Source organism: Hemiscyllium ocellatum, chromosome 2, assembly GCF_020745735.1.
Source record: "Hemiscyllium ocellatum isolate sHemOce1 chromosome 2, sHemOce1.pat.X.cur, whole genome shotgun sequence".
In the NCBI taxonomy this organism is placed as follows: domain Eukaryota; kingdom Metazoa; phylum Chordata; class Chondrichthyes; order Orectolobiformes; family Hemiscylliidae; genus Hemiscyllium; species Hemiscyllium ocellatum.
The window spans coordinates 55,812,446-55,835,162 of NC_083402.1; the positions used below are offsets into that span (position 1 = coordinate 55,812,446).

The window sequence follows — 22,717 nt, forward strand, 5'->3', positions numbered from 1 at the left end:
CCTGAATTTTATTTGCACACTTTGGAGTACCTTATATTGTGGTCATTGGAAAAATTTCTTCCTGCCTTTTCAATTTACTTCAGCTATCCATCCTGTTTGTTATTACTAGCTCATGGCATTCAATGGGCTCTGCAGCATTCACTCATTCTTGACATTAATTATAGGGTTGCATCTTTGGATTTCTTCACCTTGTAGCATAGCCTCATTCACCGGGATCATACAGTAGAAAAGTGCTGATTCTGTATCCACAATTTTTCATCAATTAAAATTAATAGGCAGAAAACATTTCAACATAGGAAACTGATAGTCAGAAAAAGAACAGCCAGTCCAAGATCAAACCTGTTCAGCATTCAGGATAGATGGACATTTCTCTCGTCCAACCAGCAAATATCTAATCTTCTGGGAGCAGGCTGTTGTCTCCCATTGTGCTCTTGGCAAGTGAGGATTTGTATCATCATTAAAGATACATAAGATTGATATTTAGATGCATAAACGTATAGGGGGAAATTGGCTGGGTTTGCAAGTTGCTGTTGATGTTGTAATTGTACCAGCCTCCACCACTTCCTCTGGCAGTTCATTCCATACATGCACCACTCTCTGCGTAAAAAGTTCTTAAACCTTTTTCCTCTCACCCTAAACCTATGCCTTCTAGTTTTGCACTCCCCACCCCAGGGAAAAGACCTTGTCTATTTACCCTATCCATGCCCCTCATGATTGTATAAACCTCTATGAGGTCACCCCTCAGCCTCCAACGTTCCAGAGAAAACAGCCCCAGCCTATACAGCCTCTCCCTATAGCTCCAACCCTGACAAATTCCATGTAAATCTTTTCTGAACACTTTCAAGTTTTACAACATCCTTTCAATAGAAGGGAGACCAGAATTGCACGTAATATTCCTAAAGTATTAACATCTTTTCATTATATGACTTTCTGCATGTATCCTTCAGTTTATTGGACCACAGCAGACTGCCTATTTGCTTTTGTTATGAGACAATATGGAAGATCACATAGTTTGATGCAGTGCATTTGGGGTGTAAAAATCTCTGCTGGGGTCCTGAGACCTCTAGTCCATCGGTGCATGACAAGACACTGGCATTATGCTGAACATAGCTTCGACAATTTATACTTTTTTCACCCATAATGAACTGAAGGGAAGAGATTATTATACTGAAATACCTTCCTCAGTCAGAAATGATCTTATCAGAATTCCCTCAAGAGCTGCCAGAAAGAACACAACTCTGTCTTTCAAGCAATCAGAAAAGTTTATGTACTGTGATCTACAAACCCCATGACATCATGTGTTTTTCTTCTCTATTGTGAGACCTTGTCATAATTGAAACATGTGATATATCAATTGAGGATGCAGTATTACCTTCAGGAAACATTTTATCCTTGGGCAAACAAACCTGCATTTCTAATCAAAATGTAGGATTATTGTTATTCTGTAATACAGTGATTATCAATTATTTTGCCACAATCTAAAAATTACATTATGACATCCTTAGATTGAAGCACAAATTTGGTATTGACCTGAAATCCCTTAGTATTAATATTTTAATAATATTACAGCATGCAGTATAATCAGAGATGTTCTACTTGCCCTTTATGTCAGCATTTTTCTGCTACTTGTTTTCTTAATAAAGGAAAAATGTATTTTCTCCAACCATATGGGAGGCATTTTAAAACCCATAAGTAGAAGGATTAGGAGCAGGTGGGAAGATAAAAATTTAAAACAAACTCAAAACTGACCCCACTCTGCTACCTATATTTTGAATAGAGAAACATCAATAGTTGAGGGGCATGGGCAGCCAACCTGCTCCCAGGAGGCTTGGCAATTTCTGATATCATTTCAGAAAATTGTGTGCTTCTATTTTTAAAATATTTTTCACTAATAATGGCTTCTACTGCCTGGTCTTGGAAAACTGACATATGGAAGGAGATGAAAAACGCGAGAAATATGAAATGATTACCTTTTAGTATTTTGCTTGTGTGCCATGTAGAGTATTTCCTCCAGATCCATCAAGCTTAACTGCATGTCATAGAGTCATAGAGATGTACAGCATAGAAACAGACCATTCGGTCCAACTAGTCCATACCGACCAGATATCATAACCTACTCTAGTCCCATTTGCCAGCACTTGGACCATATCCCTTTAAACATTTGCTAGTTCTATACCCATCCACATGCCTTTTAAATGTCGTAATTGTACTAGCCTTCACCACTTCCACTGGCAGCTCATTCCATACACGCACCACCTTTTGCATGAAATGGTTGCCCATTAGGTCCTTTTAAATTTTTCCCCTCTGACCCTAAATTTATGCTCTCTAGTTCTGGACTCCCCCACCCCAGGGAAAAGACCTTGACTATTTACCCTATCCATGTCCCTCATGATTTTATAAACCTCTATAAAGTCACCCCTCAGCCTCTGACACTCCAGGGAAAACAGCCCCAGCCTGTTCAGACTCTCCCTATAGCTCAAACCCTCCAACCCTGGCAACATCCTTGTAAATCTTTTTGATCCCTTTCAAGTTTTACAACATTCTTTTGATGGGACGGAGACCACAACTGCACACGATATTCCAAAAGTGGTCTAACCAATGTCCTGTACAGCTGCAACATATGACCTCCCAACTTCAATACTCTGACTAATAATGGAAAACATACCAAACACCTTCTTCACTATCCTATCTACCTGCGACTCCACTTTCAAGGAGCTATAAACCTGCACTCCAAGGCCTCTTTGTTCAGCAACACTTCCCAGGGCCTTAACATTGACAGTATAAATCCTGCCTTGGTTTGCCTTTCCAAAATGCAGCACCACACATTTATCTAAATTAAACTCCAACTGCCACTTCTCAGCCCATTGGCCCATCCAATCCAGATTCCCTTGTACTCTGAGGTAACCTTTTTTGCTTTCCACTACACCTTCAATTTTGGTGTCATCTGCAAACTCACCTCCTGTGTTCACATCAAAATCATTTATATAAATGATGAAAAGCAGTGAACCCAATACCAATCTTGAGACAAACCATTGGTCACAGGCCTCCAGTCTGAAAGGCAACCCTCCACCATGATCCTTTGTTTTCTACCTTCGAGTCAGTTCTGCACCCAAATGGCTAGTTCTCCCTGTATTCCATGTGATCTAACCTTTCTAACTAGTCTACCATGAGGAATCTTTTTAAAAGTCTTATTGAGGTCCATATAGATCATGTCAAGTGCTCTGCCCTCATCAATCCTCTTTGTTACTTCTTCAAAAAACTCAATTAAGTTAGGGGGATATCATTTCCCACACACAAAGCCATGTTAACTGTCCCTAATAAGTCCTTGTCTTTCCAAATACACGTAAATTCTGTCCCTCAGGATTCCCTCCAACAATTTGCCCAGCACCAATGTCAGACTCACCAATCTACACTTCCCTGGCTTTTCCCTACCACCTTTCTTAAGTAGGGGCACTACGGTAGCCAACCTCCAGGCTTCTGCCACATCACTCGTGACTGTGACTGCAGTTCTGCCATGTTCAATTCACTCCCTCTGTCATGGTATGTAACTACATGTCTTATGATCCCTACCTTGATGATGTCTGACCCCTGTGACATCCAACTCTCAGGTTTCTGATCTTCACCCTTGGAGTATTTAACCTTTCTATTGTCCAGCCCCCGATACCCAATTCTGAGTCCAATGATCTTTCATTGTCCTGTGGTATCTGATTCCCAGCTATAATGATTAGCCATTGCATTATTTTTGACATTCTGACATGGGATCTTCACACATTGGAGTGTAGATACTCAACTACACCATACTGCCTCATGATCTGTTTCTGTTTGGTAAGATCATGGCTGATCTACAACTTAATACTATATAACAACTTAAAAACTGGAGGGACTGTGGATGCTGTATTTCAGAAACAAAAACAGAAATTGCTGGAAAAATTCAGCAGGTCTGGCAGGGAATATTGGACCAAAGTAGTTATATAGTGCCAAAAGCAGAAATTGCTGGAAAAGCTCAGCAAGTTTGGCAGTATCTGTGAATTGAGTTCTGAAGAAGCATCACCAGACCTGAAACTATAACTCTAATTTCTCTTCACAGATGCTGCCAAACTTGCTGAGCTTTTCCAGCAATTTCTGCTTTTGGCACTATATAACTACTTTGGTCCAATATTCCCTCATTGCTGTGGTTATCACAAAACCATAATTTTCACTTTTAAAATTAACAATGAATCCTCAAAAGCCATTTGTAGAAGATAGTTCTAAAATTTCTGCCATCACGTGGAAGTGTTTCTGAATACCACTGATGGAAGATCTGGGATGATTATTTAGACTTTGCCCTGTATTTATGGACTCCCCGGCCAGGAAAAACAGTTTCTACACACTTACTTTTATTCCTGCTTTTAATTGCTTGAAATCTTAAATTAGGTCCGCCTCCATATGAATTCCATATTTTGGGTATTCTCACCTTGTAACTACACCATTAATGTCAGGAATCATTCTAAAAGATCTAAACTGCAAACGGTCCATGGTCAGTACACTCCTCCTAAGATATAGTGTTCAGAACTATTCACGGTCCGATCAAACCAAGGTTTTACATGTTGGTAGGTTAAACTCCGTCCCCATACATTCTATTTATAAGTCTTGCATTGCATTAGTTGTTTTGATTACTTTTTGTATCTGTTCCTGCCATCTTAAATGGCTTAGGTAATTAGGCCCACAAGTCTGTATGGACTGGTAAGCTTTCTATAAATTATTCTGTCCTTTTCTATTTACCTCCAAAATGGATGGTCTCACACTTGCCTACATTGAAATTAATTTGCTAAATGATCTATAATTTCCTGATTTGCTTGTTTTGGCTCGCTTAAATATGGAATAGCATGCACAATTTTCCTAAAATATAATTCCCAATTGAAAGAGTTTTGGTTGATTATCATAAAGGCATCTGCAATGTTCTCACCTATTTCCTTCCAAATCCTGAGATAGGAATCATCTGGCCCCTGGGGAATTGTCCTAGTTTACTAACATCATTATCTTCCTTACTTTATTTACATTATAAACTTTCCCCCCAATTCAATATTAGTGTCCTTGAGAGATCTGACATACTATGGTCTTCCTTTACCCTAAGTCCTGATGCAAAATAATTATTCAATCTGCCTACTATTTCCTACTATTGACTATACCACTGTTATCAGTTTTCAAAAGGCTCACATTAGATGGTCATCACTGTCCTAATATAGTTTTTTTATTTTGTAAGTTTCCGTTTTGTCAGATTCAGTCATACGTTGTATCTCTCCCAGCTGCCAGGGCCTATGAAAGTTCTTACACTTTTATTTCAGTTTTATGTATTTCCTTACCCTTTCAAAGTCCTTGTAATGATAATACCCTTGTAATGTTTTAACACTGCTCCCCACCAGACCCCATAGCTCCTATGTCCAGCCTCTATCAGGTAAGAAACATTTTGAAAAGATGCAAACATATACTGCAATTAATTTCTGCAGGATGTACAAAGCACCCATATTTATGTTTTTTTCTGTTTGAAATGCCCTCATCCATGATCTTCACTGTAAATACAGGCCACTTCATTCCTTAAAAAGTTAAACCTAACATTGCATAGCACTGATACAAGGGAGTATTTTTGTTTGATTCATCAATCCCTTTAGAAATATTCAATTTTGTTCATAATCAACATTTTTTTAATCTGCAGTTTGTTAATATTCAGACCTCAAAACATTTCTACAAAATGACAATCAATAATTACTTGCAAAACTTTAGTGTATTCATTAATACACAAATATTTTAGTTGTTTTATCTAGCCAATAAAAAAGCTTCCAATGATGTTTCAAAATGGGCCAGAAACAAATAATGCAGACTTCTCTGTCCAATTAGAAAATTGCAGCTACTAAGATTACTAAACAAGGCATTTTGCTCGAATAACGTCACATCATATTTACTCATTTTCCAAACTGTAACCTGCAAACAATATAAACATCAGCTATTTACAAAAAATACACATTAATTTCACCATGCCGAAATGGTTAGTTTTAAGCAGTATGCCTCAAAGCATATGCAAATTATTTTGAAATTTGGAATTAACTCAGGGCCTGTGATAAAGGTTGAACACGGGTTTCTAAGCAGAAGGGCGCTGTCGTCCCAGGGAAGGGGACGGGCTGTCCTAGAGGTGGCCAGAAGGTGTGCCAGGATAGCCCACTGGCCGGATGGTGCATCGGGGTGGGTGAGAGCCCAATGGTACGTAGGGGCAGACCGAGAGCCAGAAGGCGGGTAGCCGTCCTCAGCGTTGTCACCCCGGGCTGCCCCAGAGGTGGTTGAAAGATGCTGAGGGTGGTTAGTGAAGCCAGAAGGTGGGTAGGCCGTCCTGACCGCTGTCACCCCGGGCAGGTACCGGGGCGGGCTGTCCTAGAGATGGTCGAAAGGTGTGTCAGGGCGGACCGAGAACTGGAAGGGGCATGGGGTGGACCGAAGATGAGTAGGGGCGGACTGCCTTAGAGTGGTCGGGAGGGGCGGGGGCTTGCTGGATCTGTATTGTCTGCACTTTTGTATGTAACAGTATTGTCTAATGTACAAATGTCATTGTCACTGTCTTATCATATGTGGAACTGGGATTTGAGGTTTGTCCTCATCTCCCTGTAAAATGGTTAACGGTAGGGTTTGGGGTCTAGCTTTGCTGCTCCTCTCCCTTGTAAAATTGCTGTCTCTTGTGTACAGCTGTAAATGCTTTTTCGTACACTGTTTTGTAATTTGCTTAATAAAATAAAAAATCTAAGCGTGCAATTTTGCTATAAAAGATATTGAGACATACCATGTATGTATATTATAAACAATAGGGTAAAGGTTAACATCAGAACAAGAGAAATGTCTTCTTAGTTTCCACAAGATTTCATCATTAATATTTTAGAAAAATGGAAAAGCAAAACCTGAAATAAATTTTGCCTTTGGTATTTCTTCCCTAACGAAGCTCTAGAGTAGAGTTAACTGCTTTCTGCCTGAGGCATTGTGTGGTTTAACAGCTCGTGGTCTCCCAAAGGAAACTATGAGAAGTTTAAAAGTAAAACAATCTATATGTTAGGAACTGAGGTTATGCTGTGTCTCAGCCACAGATTGTCTCCTCCTCAAGTTTCACAGTCACAATCTTTGAATAAGATATATCACACCATCAATATGTAAGAAAGCTTTAATTGCAAATGTGAAAAAACATATTCAGTATGATCAAGGGTTGGATTTAATGGGTTGCCATAGTCCTTGCGCGCACCAGGCCAAAATATTGCTGGGGGATCCTACCCAAAATCCGATCAGCTGCTTGCAGGCCACATAATGCAGACAACAGTGTTTTAATGTTTTTAGAGCGAGTCTTGGAGAGCTGCAGTCCATTTAATGCCTGTCAACTCTGTAATCCCAGCTGTACTAGCCAGAAGAAGCCATTGTTCTAACCCCATTGTCAAAGAGCATAGCTAAATCTGGGCTCGAGTGTCTATGTGAGGAAGGTGAATGAGGATGGCAAGCTGGGTTCAAGAGGGCGGGGGGAGGATTAAGACAATTGCTTCTGATGGACCCAGAAAGTTAGCAAAGGAGCTTGCCAATTACCAAGCGGTGCAGCTGAAGCAGTAATAGTTCTCATATGGTATCAGTTTTCTCCTGCTGTGGATAAAATACCAGTGGCAGAGAAATGAGACCCTATCAGTCACAGGGTGGGCTGGGCAGGCAACAGGAAGGCCACCCACTAGACTTTACATGTCTTCCTAAACACCTCACTACAGTGAGGAAGAGGCCATAGAATTGACAATAGAGGACCACATCTCTAAAGTGAGTCTTATGAGGGTGCCTCCACATTTGTAGTAGCCAATGCATATGCAGAATTATATTGAAAGAAACATGTGGGAAAAGGGTTTGTGGCTGAGTTAATTCTTTTTGGTCTCCAGTTCAGAAACTAGAAGCAAGACCAAGAGGCAGCCGAATATTGACCACCAGTTCCGAGGTTGGTAACTCAGAGCCCTTAAATGATGTACCGCTACAGCATTCCCTTCCACCCTTCATTCACACGATAACAACCGGTGAGTTCATATTCTAGATTAGTCTCGGAGTCACAGTATGGGAAGCACATTATGGACATGGGCTCCACAGTTGATGGAGGATCAGACATTTGAGCTCCCTGACAATTGGAGAATAAAACAGAGCTGGGTCCCATGCAGTTGAATCAACCCACTATAAGAAATCTGATGGTGGTTTACAGATAGGTTAGACAACATCAGGAAAAGATGCCAGATGCTATGGACAGACATAAGTGAAGGCTAGGTGAGTCTATCCATGTTGCTCGTACAATCCTGGTTAAAACATCTGTGCATTCGGCTTCCTCCTAAGATTGGCTGGTAACTGCCATGGAAGGCTTGATATGGCAGAGTTGTCAGTTGCTTATGGATAGAAACTCAGACCTACACTCCACTAAAGTAAGCATGGTGTAATGGTATACTGAAGCAATCATCAGGTGAGAGGGGAATTGGGCACTTCAACATCCTTCTAATGGCTTCTTTGCCTCAAGTAATCAGGGTGCTGTATTGCACTCAGTCAGCAAGGAGCAGGGCCACCATAGTACGTTGGGGATTTATCCAAGTGCATTCCAAAGTACTTATGCTACTCAATCTCCCTTTGGTGGCAGCAGGTTAAGTTGAAGAGGAGCTCTCTCCCTGTCTGCTTCCTGCATGGTCTCCCTGCCTTCCTCCCTGTCCCAAACAGTCTGCCTTCTTTCCTGCTCCACACTCCCTCAGTCAGCCTTCCTGCCCCATGCCCGTTAAACTGCCTCCATCTGATTTCAATCACCACATCACTGAATGACGCTCTTCCAGGACAGTAAAACCCAGTGGCTGTTCTGTTCAAAACCACCGTGACTAATGCACCTGCTACACAGGTCTAAAATGCAGTCAAAAATCTAAAGGCGTGCATTGCTCACTCTTGAATAACAATTGAAAAGTGGTGCTTAATTCTGGTGAGACTGCTTTTTAATTAGCATGTATGACATGCATTGATGAACACATTTAGTGAACTTAATAGATTGGTTTCATTCTTCCATTGCAAAGCTGATTTTTGGCCTCCCATTTCATTACATTCCTGCTGACAACTTGCTTCCTGCCCCAATAGCAGCACAAGATTTCGTAAAAACAAAGAACTGTGGATGTGGGGTATCACAAACACAATAAGAAATTGCTGGAAAAACCATCAGATATGGCAGCAACTGAAGAAAGAAAGCAGAGTTACTGTTTCAGGTCCAGTGACCCTTCTTCAAAACAAGATTTCATCCTTTTTATAAGCCTTAAGTTACTTCAGGCTCCAAAGTATTTTTGCCAGTGTCTGACAAAACATATACTTTGCTTAATTCATTGTAATTAATCTTTGTGTAACAGGGGAACAAATCAGAAGATCATCCTCACTCGATATAGGCACCTGACCTTAGAATAGCATTGCTGAGTACATATGGGACCCAACAATCAGAGCAACCAGTTCAAGGTGAAAACCCAATGGAAATTCAAGAATACAGCAAAATGTTATGCATAAATTAAGACTAGAAGTCATTAAAGAGTGTAGCTAAATACAAACAATCATAGGGATAAGTTAAGAACAACTTTGTGTTTGAAACTTGAGATAAAAATGCAAAATAAGAGCTGCAAACCCACAGCAGTTCCCTCAGTGAATGTAAAAGGCAGTTACATGAAAAATTTTGTGGAACAATTCAATAGAATGCACCTCAAGCACTAAGTTAAAGATTACTAGCTAGAAATCAAGCCTCCAGATTGCTTTATCAATCTGTCCCCCACCTCCCAAACTATGCCAACAGACTGAAACCAAACATCTATCAGTCTATCTTTGGACAGCTGATCCCAATTGATTTGATCAGTGTTTCTATTCACACTGCCAAACATAAAGCATACTTCTGCCTATCACCCTGTTGTAGCTGTCATAGGGTCAACTTAAAATTAACTGATGCCAAACAAAATACACATCTTTCCAAAGAAGACATTACAAAGTAGTCACCAACTGTTGGATAACTTGTAAGTTAGTTAGCAATTGAAAATAAAATACTTCCAAAAGTATCAGCACACCATTCTTTTACACTTCATGACATTGTGGGTTTACTTGCGCCAAATGGACTGCTGTGGTTCAAGCGATACCTCACCATCATCTTCTCAAGGGCAATTAGGGGGTGCTCCACAATTGCTGGCCCACCTAGCAATGCCAACATCTCATGAATCTAAATAAATCTTTCCTCTCAAATGATTGCAAAGCTACGTTATTGCTTTTATGATATATTTTTCTTTAAGGAGGGAGATAATCTCAAAAATACCATTATGTGTTCTTAAAGATATAATAATCAAAGCAAACAAAGCATACTGTGAATTTAATGATTATCCCAAACATTGCATAAGTATACTGCCCCATGTGGCAGAGAGTGCTCAGTAAGCAGAAGCTAGGCTTTTTTAATAATCCGCAATTTATTAATTTGAACAGACCGGAGATTGTAAATGTAAAACTAATCATCATTGCTTATTGGAGTACTTTGACATTTTTGGCTTGAAGTCTCATTAATTTTATGGCATACAAAAAATGTAAGGGAAATGTTAGCTGATCAATACTCTGCCTCTCTCAAGTAGCGCTACAGTTCAAATCCCAGGGGGCTTTCAGACCAGAAATTAACTGTGTAAAATATCAAATGCAAATGCTGAATAGTGTCACACAGATGAGAATACAACCTGAAAAGTCTCATTTAATGCAGACAAAAAAATGCTGGCCCAGCAAATTACCTGCAATCCCATAAAAAAAGGTTAGAAGTTGATCCTTTAAAATGATGTATCGACTTTTGCATGTGAGCTTCTGCTTAAAAAGTTTACAGCGCTTCTATTTACCAGATATTTAAGGTGATGGATAGTTGAAGAGGCAGCATATCTGCTGATTAGCCTCTTTTGCAGTTTCACTATTTTTATTAAATGTCACTACAGCCTCAAGATAGGCAGATGTTACTGTGCCTCAGCATTTCTCTTACATTCTTAACATCTGGAGTTAAGTTTTGGCATTGTGGGTTTCTCTGAATGTAGCAACTATCACCTTGCCTACCATTCTGCACCAGTTGCCTTTCAGTGAAACAGATAAGGTGAGAGGAAAGGGTGACTTTTGATCGTTCAGTCACACAAAGCAATCTGGGTAAGAATTCTCATTTCTTCCTGCCTCTCTGTTGTCTATCTATCCAGATGGCAGTGCAATTGCCTGCAGCATCCAAACATAAATCTTTTCTCAGGGATTGGTGAAAAGAACATTGCAGGTTGTTACTGATTGTCAATTTGTCTTGTACATTATTTCATATCTTTGGTATGAATTCAGCATTGCATATTATCTTTGATCAGTTTATCAGTCCCAGTTACATGAGGAATGGAAATGCATTGGTTATGCCATCCAGTTCAGTAAACTGACTTCAGCCTCCATTGTAACCTAAAATCATTCTGAGATGGTAATTTTAAACACAACATGACCATGATTTGCATTAATTCCGAGTCTCTTGCTAGCTTGTAACATGCATTTCAACCCCTAATGTGAGTGAGTAGTTATAAACTGTGGCAATTGGCTTTAAATAAGGAAGGGTAAGTCAGAAAAGCTTTTCCACTTTCAAGATCCTCTTCTCAACTCCTGTCAGTTGAATTAGGTTAAAATTAAACACCCTCACATCAATTGCTTACCTTCCTGCATTTCTACATTACTACATTGCTGAATCTTGCAATATTGCTTTATTTAATGTGTTTGATTAATACTTGACAGCCTTTTATAAGAATAATGAAAATTAAAAGATTGTAACCAGCTGAAAATTAAGATCAATCTGTCAAAACATTTAGCATCACATTTGCGCTTGTTTAGATTTCACAATCCATCCTTTCAACATAACTTCAGCAGAAAAACAGAATATTTTTGGGAGACCATTCAGTTTGACCTACAAATATAATGGCAAGTAAAGGAAGGTGCATTTTAAACTTGATATTGGACCCAAAGTTACACAATAAACAAAACAGTACACGGAGGGCAAGAGGAATTTGAGGCTGGGTGAGAAGAAGTAATGAGAATGCGAGCATGCTTGTATGGAGAAGTAACTTTAATACAGACCATGTGGGCAAATATGCTGAGGATTCTATCTAACAGAGTTTTATCAAGGTGAGTGAATCTGAATGTGTAATTCTGGAAGGAGGGAGCCAGGTTATCATAAGTGGAAAATGACCACTAAATGTTGAATGATTCATTACAAATTTTCAAGTTATTAACTGTGCATTTGTACCAATATGTCTGCAAAATAACCTATATCATTGCTAAGTAGCAGTATGGCCAGTTTACTAACTGGTTCTAGTTAATATGAGAACAGGTTAGGATAGTTTATGCTGTCCATATTTGTAAACTAAATTGAGTTTCCACCATAAACCTGCAGAGTTAAATTATTCACGTGGACAACCTTCAGCACAATGGACCCTACTGCTATATTTATTCAACATTTGCAAATGAGCACAGCTCAATCCTCTCCTATTTGCAAGACTGTGAAGCTCTTGTAGCTGGTACCTGAAACACAATATAGTAGAATAGCTCCAGATACACATTACATAGGAGGATTTGTAAACTTAGTTACATTAATCATACTTTTGATGTGTGACCAATAATGAATAAGCAATGCTTCCAACTGCAATAATTTCTATAAATAGAACTCCTCAGCAAACTTTAAACTCATGACATTAAGGAACAAAGAAAATCCATATGGAAATAATATTGGAAACAACTTCTTTGTGTGAAGATCATTGAGCAATTCAACGTGATCAAGGGATAGTCAAGTATTTAGTTCTTTACATTTCTTGAGAAATCAAATTATTGTTGTATGTAAAGACAGAAGATCACAACAAGTTTCAGAAAATGTTATTAAATCACTTATATTGCAACTGCATCAATTTAATACCTGGTTGCATTGCCCTTCAAGTTACATATCAACCTGGATTTACAAGTAGTAATCTTTAACTATAGGACATTAACATTTAGCTGGGCTCGTTGTAGTCTCCAATGTGATATTAATAACATCAAGTAAACTAATCATTTTTAATACATTTGACAACCTCTTGGTTCCTTTCTGAAAACTCTCTTTTGTCTTGGCATCTCAATACACTCCAGTGAGATTTTCTACATTAAGGGTGCTATATTAATTTCAGTTGGTATTGCTGTTCTCGCTCTGGAAATGGCATTTGTAGTGTATGAAGAGGTTTAAGCAGTCGCAACTATCCTCAGCCAGAGTTGCTGAGAGGAATGTGTCCTGTTGTCAGAGTCATAGATGCAAATCTTCAGTAAATTCGATTCACTTTATGTAATAATTACACAATAGTCCCCTCCATTTGTCAATCCTCAGATACTTAATCAGCCTATGCCCATAAGCTGCAAGTAATGTTCTTGCCATATAAATACCAGCCAATGACTACCTCCAAGAAGAATGAAGCAATCCCTTCATACCATTCAATGTCATTACCATCACTAAATCCGCCACTATCAACATTCTAGGAGGGGATTTCATTGACTAGAAACTAAACTAGACCAGCAATATAAAAACTATGACTGCAAGAACTATGAATTCTGTGGTAGGTATTTGATCTCCTGTCTCCATAATGTTTGTCCCAAACACTAAATAATCTTGACACTATCCAATACAAAGCTGCCTGCTTGTCTGGCACCTCATCCAATACCTCCAATATCTATCCCCTTCACCACCGATGCATAGAGGCAGAAGTCTGTATCATCTACAAGATGTATTTCAGCACGTCACCTGGACTCCTTCAACAGCTCCTTCTAAACACGCATTCTCGGCCTCCTAGAAGGATAAGGGCAGCAGATGGATGAAATACCACTATGTATAAGTTCCCCTCCAAGTCACACACCACTTTGATTTGGAACTTGATCCCTGTTCCTTCATTATCATTGATTGAAAATCCTACACATGCTTCTTTGTGGGTTTATATACATGCCAAAGGGCTGCAGCAGTTCAAACAGGCAGCTCACACCATCCACTCAAGAGCACATAGGAATAAGTCTGGCCTGACCTGCGAAACTCAAATCCCCATGAATGATTTCAAAGAAATGATTCTACTATTGGATTGATGAGAGCTAAGTAGTATAAAAGGTTTACTCTATTTATCTCTTCACAGACACTAATAGACCTGCACAGTATTTTGTTTTATTCTTAGTCTAAATTGTCAGCATCTAGAGCACCTTAATTTTCAAAATGTTTTAAAGCTTGATATCTAGCCTGTGCTGCATTAGTTGTTCTCAATCAGGGCTGAGACAAGGAATTGGAATTAGCCTTAGTGCCCTTTGGTTCAGGAGAAATAATTCAGACAGAGCTCTGGCCTGATCAGTATTGTGCTGGAAAGTGTGCATGCATAGACAGTGATGACAGAATTGAGCCTGGTAATGATTCAACTGTCAGTCAAATTAGCCTATCAATGTATTTTTGACTCGCAGAAAGAAAAACCAGTAAGTTATTCTTTTAATTATTCATTTGGCAGTTTTAGGAAATACTTATAGTGTGATGTTAGAATTAACAATCCAACAGCTTCAGTGTGAATAGTTGTGTTGCTACCAGCAATGGCTATCTCAAGGAACGTGGGCAATGCACTAAATTGGTTGGCCACAGTTAGATGAGCACAAATTGAGCTGTTCCTCACTTGGGGCGAAAGAGGTCACATCTTTCACAGCCAGTCATGAAATGGTTGGTAGATTTTTTTGCAAGGTTAAAACCTGGAATGTCACTATTCAGATAAGTTACTAGGTTGGAAATATTGATACTTGCAGTTTATTTGCAGTCAAGCAGGAGTGTGGCTTTGAGAGATGGGGCTATCATTAGTCTGTCAAGTGCAGAGTGTGTTCGGGTAGGCATTACTGGATTTGATACAAGCACATGTTTTTTTTGAGGTTCTACATCAATGGGAATGCTTTATTTGCTGTCAATTTCTCTTAGGAGGATGTTTTTCCTGGACATCCAAAGGTTCAGTACGTGTTAATAGAGAAAATCAACAGGTCAATAATTTCAAAAGTATACCGCATCAGTGTGATGGCTCCTGAACCCAAATTGAACAGCAGTATTCTTTGGGTAGACCAGGGAAAGTGAAATAGTTATTTTCCATTGATTCTGCTGCATCAGATGGTACCTATCAATTTTACAAGTTGCAAGCTGAAATAGTAACCACCACACCTCACCAGCTGAAAGAGGGAGTTAAAATGAAGAAAATAAATAGCCATTCTCTGATCCTGGAATCTTCCTACTTCATTCTGATCTCAACCTGTTCTTACGAATGCCATTTTCTGCAGTATGTGACAGGGGTCTATCTCTAAACACACATGTTGTGTTCAGATTACCCAACCTGTATTTTAGACAGATCCACCCCCAGCAGCTATTGTGTTTCCACATCAAGTCATATCTTCCATGAGTTGAACTGTGGATCAGTCATAGAGTCATAAGGATGTACAGAACGCAAACAGACATTTCGGTCCAACTCATCCATGTTGACCAGACATCCTAAATTGATCTAGTCATATTTGCCATATCCCTTTAAACCCTTCCTGTTCACATATCCATTCAGATGCTTTTTAAATGCGGTACTTGTACCAGCCTCCACCACTTCCTCTGGCAGCTTATTCCATCATGCGAGTTACAGAGGTAAAGCATGGCTCTTCCAAAGAAGCCTTGGAATATTTTTACTCTGACCACTCCCTATTGCCACATTATTGCCCAGGGCTCCCTCCTCCATCATCAGATATCCGACTGTTTCAGACTATTCCATAGATCCTCACCATGGCTTCCTGTTTTAAAATCCCTTCTTGCACCACTAGGCAGATAGTCAATCTGGCTGGGTTTCAGTGAGAGATAGAAAACATTTACGGAACTGAAGAATCTCAACCTCTTAGTTTCATCCTTCCACTTCAGGCTCACAAACATCATGCAACCTCCCATTAAAATCAAAACAAACTGGGTTTTATGGGAGGAAGCATTACTTATTGAATTCACGATAGCTCCAGTTAGACAAGAGATTGACCCATGGATTGCAAAGCATTTTGCATTAAACAAATTCCCACGGCCTTTCTTTCTCTTTCAATCAACATTCATGATCGTCACTCTTATGTAAACTAATTTATTATTCCACTCAGTGGAAATTATTTCTTAATATACTTACTACAGTGCCAAAGTGTTCCTAGGTAAGCCTAACATAAATACATTATTTCACTGAATTTAATTGGAAGTGTTGATAAACCCTTTTCTGGACAAGTCAGACTGTGTTTCAGTCAGTGAGCATGACTATGCATTTCATTAATACATCCAAGATATAAAAACATTTCTGTGGTGATTTAGCCTGTGAATTCCACATACCAGGAAAGCAGTGAGACTCCTCTGTGGTGATTCCCATTCAAAGCAGCTGTTAATGTAACGACCAGTATTGACCAGTACCATGATGCAGCGCCTCACACGGTAGTAGTTTTTCTGGAGTAGCTGGGAAAGGCAAGATGAATGTTAATATTTCTTACCCACTATTTGATAACAACTAAAGGAATGTCAAACCTCAGGGTGGTTATGAGAATATTGCTTTTTGTATGTTTAAAAACTATTGAAGGTAAAATACTTACCCAAACATCTTGACTAAACAAAATCCTCTTTGCAATGAATGAGGTAAAGCAGTCAAAGAAACCCAATAGTTTATGTCACAACCTACTTGCTCTTTACAGACGGAGGTGGAAATTCTAAAAAAGCTGTGAAGCAAAGTAGAGAGGGAGCTGCATATTCTGGCAGTGGGGATGTCTTAAAGGTCAGGGAAAATGGTGGGAAAAGCAGTGGAATCCAGTTCACGCAACAACATAAAGACTAAGAGCAGAAATACATTATATAGCTCCTCTTGTCTGTTCTACCTTTCAAAATAATCATGGCTGGCCTTCTACCTTAGGTTAAATTTCCTCTCCATTCTGCAATTTCTTCAATGCCTCAGCAAAATCTGTAATTTCTTTTATCCATTCATGGAATATAGACATTGCTGGCTGGACCAGCATTTATTGTCCATCCCTAGTTATTCCTGACAGGTGGTGGTAAGATACCTTACTGTCCATTTAATACAGGAAGACACACAACGTCACTAAGGGAGGGAATTCAAGAAATTAATACAAAAGATAAAATCTAAAAATGAGGAGAATCCCACTTCAGTCCAAAATGAGCATAAATGTTTTACCTAGAGGGTTTCAAACCCATACTTACATCATGTGTCCCATTTAGTAAACCACTGACATACCATATGGATACTAATATTATTGTTATGATCCAAGCTGATTTCTACTGGACAAATCAGATCCCATCTGGCTTGATAGATCTTTTATTTTGAATTAATGAGGTACTCTTTCACATAAACACAAACACACAATGCTGCAAATTTATTATGCAAAAGAGATGAAGATAAATTAACAAAACCATTCACATATAATATGAATTTAAAGATCTTGAAACTCACAATAAAATACAATCAATTTAATCGCAAAACCCACCTTTACAGTACTCACAGAACAAAGGATTCCCTTCTAGTTCAAGTTGATAAGACTTAATTTAACAACGGCTTCAATGCCCTATCTTGAGAACCTGTTACTTTCTGAAGCCTTTTTACAAAAAAGCTTAAATTTTCTCAGCTTCAAATAAATCCTTCACAACTTTTACAAAACACTTCTGATCTACAACTTTAAAACTCAACTCTGACTAAGGTTACCTCTTCCTTAACAGTTTTAAACTACCTCCCTTTCACAGGAGCAACCATTTTACACATTCAGTTTCAGCCAAGATGTCTCAAAACTGAAACCTTAAATCTTTATCTGCCGATAAAGTTCAAAAATAACTGTAGGAAGGAGATGAAGATGGTGGCAATACTCCTTATGAGTAACAACACACTTCTGTAAATCAAAAGTATCTCAGATGGGTAAAGGACAAAATCGATTTGACTAAAGTGGAGGTGCAATGACATTGCTCAGTGTAGCCCACATGCTGCCAGTAAGTGGGAAAGATCCTGAGAAACAAACTTTGAAGGAAGTTACATGAAAGAATTGTGAAGTAGTTATAGCGAGGACATAACATAAAGGGAAGAGAGGGTAAGGAAGATTTACTGCAGTATCTTTTTAGTCTAACAAGGAAGAAGGCATTGCTAGATGTTTTTCTCAGGAATGAGAGGAGTCAAGTGGATCATGTTGAGGACAGCAATCTTTGTATCCAGAGAAAGAACAATTTACTGGAGGGAAGCTAATTTCAGGGCATAAGAATAGATCTAGACCAGTTAATTGAAAACACGGATTAGTATCAGACCCAAATTACGGAAGCAATAGCTAAAGAACAGTCAAGATAAATTCCTACAATGAGGGCTGTTTTAGTAGAGTGGTAATATCCCTTCCTCTGGGTTACAAATTGCACCTGCTCCAGAGATTATGTCATAACATGTTGTTTCAATCCATCTACATTCCTTGCAATGGGGACAAGGGAAGTAAACAAATTGAAATCTCTCTGGATGATAACAGAGGTAGGAATTTAAGATGAAGCAGAAAAATGTGGCTAGCGCAAACATCAATGGATAATACAATTGAGAACCAGGAATATATATGGTATAAAGATGAGGAGAGATTTGGGACTGAATTGAAACTAAAAAGGGAATTTTGACCAGGAGGTAATGGGCACAGCTGAGGTATTAAGTTAATACTTTACATCTGTCTTTATTAAGGAAGAAGATATTATCTGTATCATGGTAAAGAAAGGTAGTTCAGACACTGGAAAGATTTACAATTGATAAGGAGAAGAGTTTTAATTAGTAGAGCTATATGTCAATTGTTCTTCATTGCTTCTTAATTGTAGCTAGAGTCCGATCAGGTCACAGAAAAGGCTAAAGGTAGTAGTACTGCATGGACTTCCAAAAGACCTGTGATAAAGCGCCAGTGATAGGCCTAGGATCAAACTTAGAGCTTATGTAAGTTTCAGCTCAAGTGATACAAAATTGGCTAAAAAAAAAGGAAACAGAGCAATGGTAGCTGGTTGATTTTCAGACTGGAGGAGATTTTGTCGTGCAGTGCCTCATGGACCAGTGCTCTTCCTGATAAATTTTGTGATCTCGACTTTGGAGTTGAATTTTAAAAATACAGGTAATGCAAAATATCAAAGTATTCTGAACCATCATTTGGCTGGTGTAGAGCTTCAGAAGGACATAAGCAGCTTGATGTAATGAAGTGGCAGATGAAATTTAACATCATGTGTGAAGCAATTCATTTTGATAGGAAGAATTTGGAGAGATGATTGAACACTATTCTAAAAGTGGGGCAGGAGCAAAGGACACAATTGTAATGTGTATAAATCATTGAAAGTTTGAGAGAACAGTTAATGAAGCATATGGAATTGTGTGCTTTATCAAAAGAGGCATGGAGTACAACAGTGAAAAATTTCCATTTAACTTGTATAACACTCTAATTTGGCTTCAAATAGAATACTGGGCCTGGTTCTGGGAAAAGCACTTTATGAAGCATGTAAAGACTTTATAGAGGGTGCAGAAAAGTTTACAAAAGTAGAAAGACTGAAGATGTTGAGGGGTGATTTGATCAAGGTATTAAAAATTATTGGCAATCTGGGCAGAGTGGAGAGAGAGAAAGAGTTTCCAATGGTCGTAGGATCAAGACTAAGGTGGCACAGATTTAGGAAACTGAGCAAAGAAATGATGACACGAAAAAAAGTTATGCAGTGATTGTTAGGATCTGCAATGTGGTAGAAGTAGGACTAATTGAGTGTTTCAAATGAGATTCTGATTATTGTTCAAAAGGAGGAAGTTTAAAAGTTATAAGGAAAAGGCAGAGTAGTATGATTAGGTGAAAAGCTCCTTCATAGAACAGGCACAGACACAACCAGTAAAATAGACTCTTTTTGTATTGTCACCACTCATTGGTTCTACATGATCATGGTGTTATTAGATAAGAAATATCTATAAGATAATGTGACACTGCTAACTAATATTATTCAAAATTTAAAATTAGCTTCATCCCTGGAAGCTAAATTTTATAAGGTGTAAGGGGGAACTATATAATGGAAAAATTGATTAAAACACATTGGTACATTTTTTTCCTGAAGCCATGTTGGACAATCTCATTTCAAATTTATTTGTGTCTTAATATTTAACATAAATACAACTAATTTAAGTACTATGTTTGAATGTATTTTTAATGCCCTGATGTTCTTTTCTGTGTTGAAAGTCCTATAGGTACAAAGGCATGGTGCCACAGCTGTTGACAGCCCTCTAATACTAAGAAACAATTTTTACATACTCACAGAGGATTTAGTTGCTTAATGGACTCAACATAGAGGATGTGGGGAGTAAGATATTGAACATTTTGCTGTGTTGATCATCATCAACATTTCCAAAAGGTTCTGTGGAGCAGGACCAGTGGCTTAGACTTCTTTTAACATTGGGAATCACTGAGGTGAACCCTGTTTACTTTAATTTTTAAAAATGAATTAAAGGATTCGATGAGTAAATGTGTTTGGATTTTCGTTCTAGACCTAACTGTTTCAAACTATTAAGTGCCTATTGAGTAACTTCATTTTACATGAGTGCTGCAAAGTTTGTTAATGCAACTATGATTGCATAACTGCGCCACAGAATAATGCAACCAGATTTAAGGGTCTAGATGCCACAAGTCTAGTGGATTTTACCCTTGACACCTGAGGGTTTGTATCTTGTGGAAAAGATACCTCAGAACAGATGTGTGGATGAAGTGTGGAAGTATATCAAGGTAGTTAATGCAGTGTCACTGATGAGAAAGACCTGGAATGAAGTAAAGAAGAAAGAACAGCGCAAAAGTACTGCAAGAATATTACTGTCTAGTAGTAGCATGGGACATAGATGAACATTGTGAAAAGAAGTAAATGTTAAAGATACATAATATCTAAATCTGAATTGACATGGAGAAATGTTAACTAAAATATAGAAAGTAGTTGATGAAATGGCTGCAAGGTTATGCAAATTACATTATTCATGCTATGATATGAGAGAAATGTGCTTCAGAAAGTAATTTTCACAGACCAAATCCCTGAGGCAGATCTGACATACAATTGAAGAGGAGAGCCTCAAATAAGTGCTATGCCCCTCACCACAATCTATTGATTGGCTTTCTTGTCTCTCCCGGCTTTTTCCATTTTACATGCTATCTCACAAAGCTTGTTGATCACTCATTCATATCAACCTTAAGATAATGATTGTAGATAAAGAAAACAGGAATTTTGTATTGTGTAAAACAGCTTAGCTTTGTGTATATCCTTTGGATGAAAGTTATGTGCCTAAAATATTAGACAAATAAATGGTACACACCTTCGACATTAACCCAAAACCCCAATTGTTGAATAACCAAAAAACTAACCCAATGAAGAGCATATATGCATTAATCTGAGGAAAGTTACACCCCTAAGCTAAACTCTTCTCTTTACAGAGGTTGGCTGATCGTGTGACATTTCCTAGCATTTCCAGTTTCTATATTAGGTTTTCATCAATTGCACTTTTTGTCATTTTTATTTGTGTGAAATTTATTAACATTGATTATTTTGTGAAAGCACTCATTTTCTTGTCACAAAAAGATGATAGTTATTCAAAAGTAAATATCATGGCAGACTCTCTCACTGTCCACTATGGATCTCTATTGCTTTAAATTTTAGACCAATACTCCTTCATTGTCACTGAAAGTACACCTCATTAGATTAACTGTCCATGGAGCTCTTTCTGCTCATACTTGAGTTATAGTTTTCTTACATCACCCAAACTTAATCTAAGCGTTATTCTAATAAATATCTCTATTTCCAACTCTGCTATTGTAAAGCTACAATCTGGAATAGTGCTTACGTTAAGTATCCTCTTGCTGTTACACATTTTGGTCCATTTCTCCTCCTCTCTACTGTGATGCATCTCTCCATGGCAGTTAATCTATGTTTTCTTTCAAAACATTGTGCATGCTATTCACTCTGTCAATGTCATGACAATATTTTGAAAAATTCTCATTTTAAACTTGCTCCTAGCAGGTCTATGCTAAGCAAAATACTCAAACCCTTGTATGTTAATCACAAAAACAAAAATCTACAAGCCTCTTTTCATTCTTGCAAGGGGTATGGACAATCTGGCAATACTCTCATTTGTCACCCATTCCTAATTAAGAAGGAAGAAGTAAGTCAGCTTCCTGAACAGCTATAAGTCCATTTGGTACAGGTAAAGCCACAGTGCTGAAGAGAAGTGAGCTCTAGAAGTTTGGTCCTATAACAGTAAGGCAACAGTTCCAGGTTGGAATGGTGTGTGGCTTGGAGGAGATTAGATTAGATTCCCTACAGTGTGGAAACAGGCCCTTCGGCTCAACAAGTCCACACTGACCCTCCGAAGAGTAACCCACCCAGACCCATTTCCCTCTGACTAATACACCTAACACTACAGGCAATTTAGGGAGAATGTGCAAACTCCACCAAGACAGTCGCCCAAGGCTGGAATCAAACCTGAGTCCCTGGTGCTGTGAGGCTGCAGTGCTAACCACTGAGCCACCGTGCTGCTCTGTAAGTGATGGTGTTCCCATGCATCTGCTGCTGTCACAGTGAGAGCAAGTTCGGAATATTCTCTTGATGAATTGCTGTAGTCCA

At 38.6% G+C, this 22,717-nt stretch overlaps 1 protein-coding gene across 9 annotated transcripts in view; it reads right to left on the reverse strand.

Moving 5' to 3' along the window:
• LOC132823183 (multiple C2 and transmembrane domain-containing protein 1-like) overlaps positions 1–22,717 on the reverse strand; it is a 646,464-nt gene that overhangs the window by 173,478 nt on the left and 450,269 nt on the right. For all 9 annotated transcript variants that reach the window (XR_009645516.1, XM_060836773.1, XM_060836799.1 and 6 more), the window contains one exon: positions 16,421–16,540. Coding sequence is in view for 8 of the 9 variants with exons in the window: in XM_060836773.1 (XP_060692756.1) it covers positions 16,421–16,540 (120 nt within the window). In the remaining variant the exon portion in view is untranslated. The remainder of the gene's footprint in view (positions 1–16,420; positions 16,541–22,717) is intronic.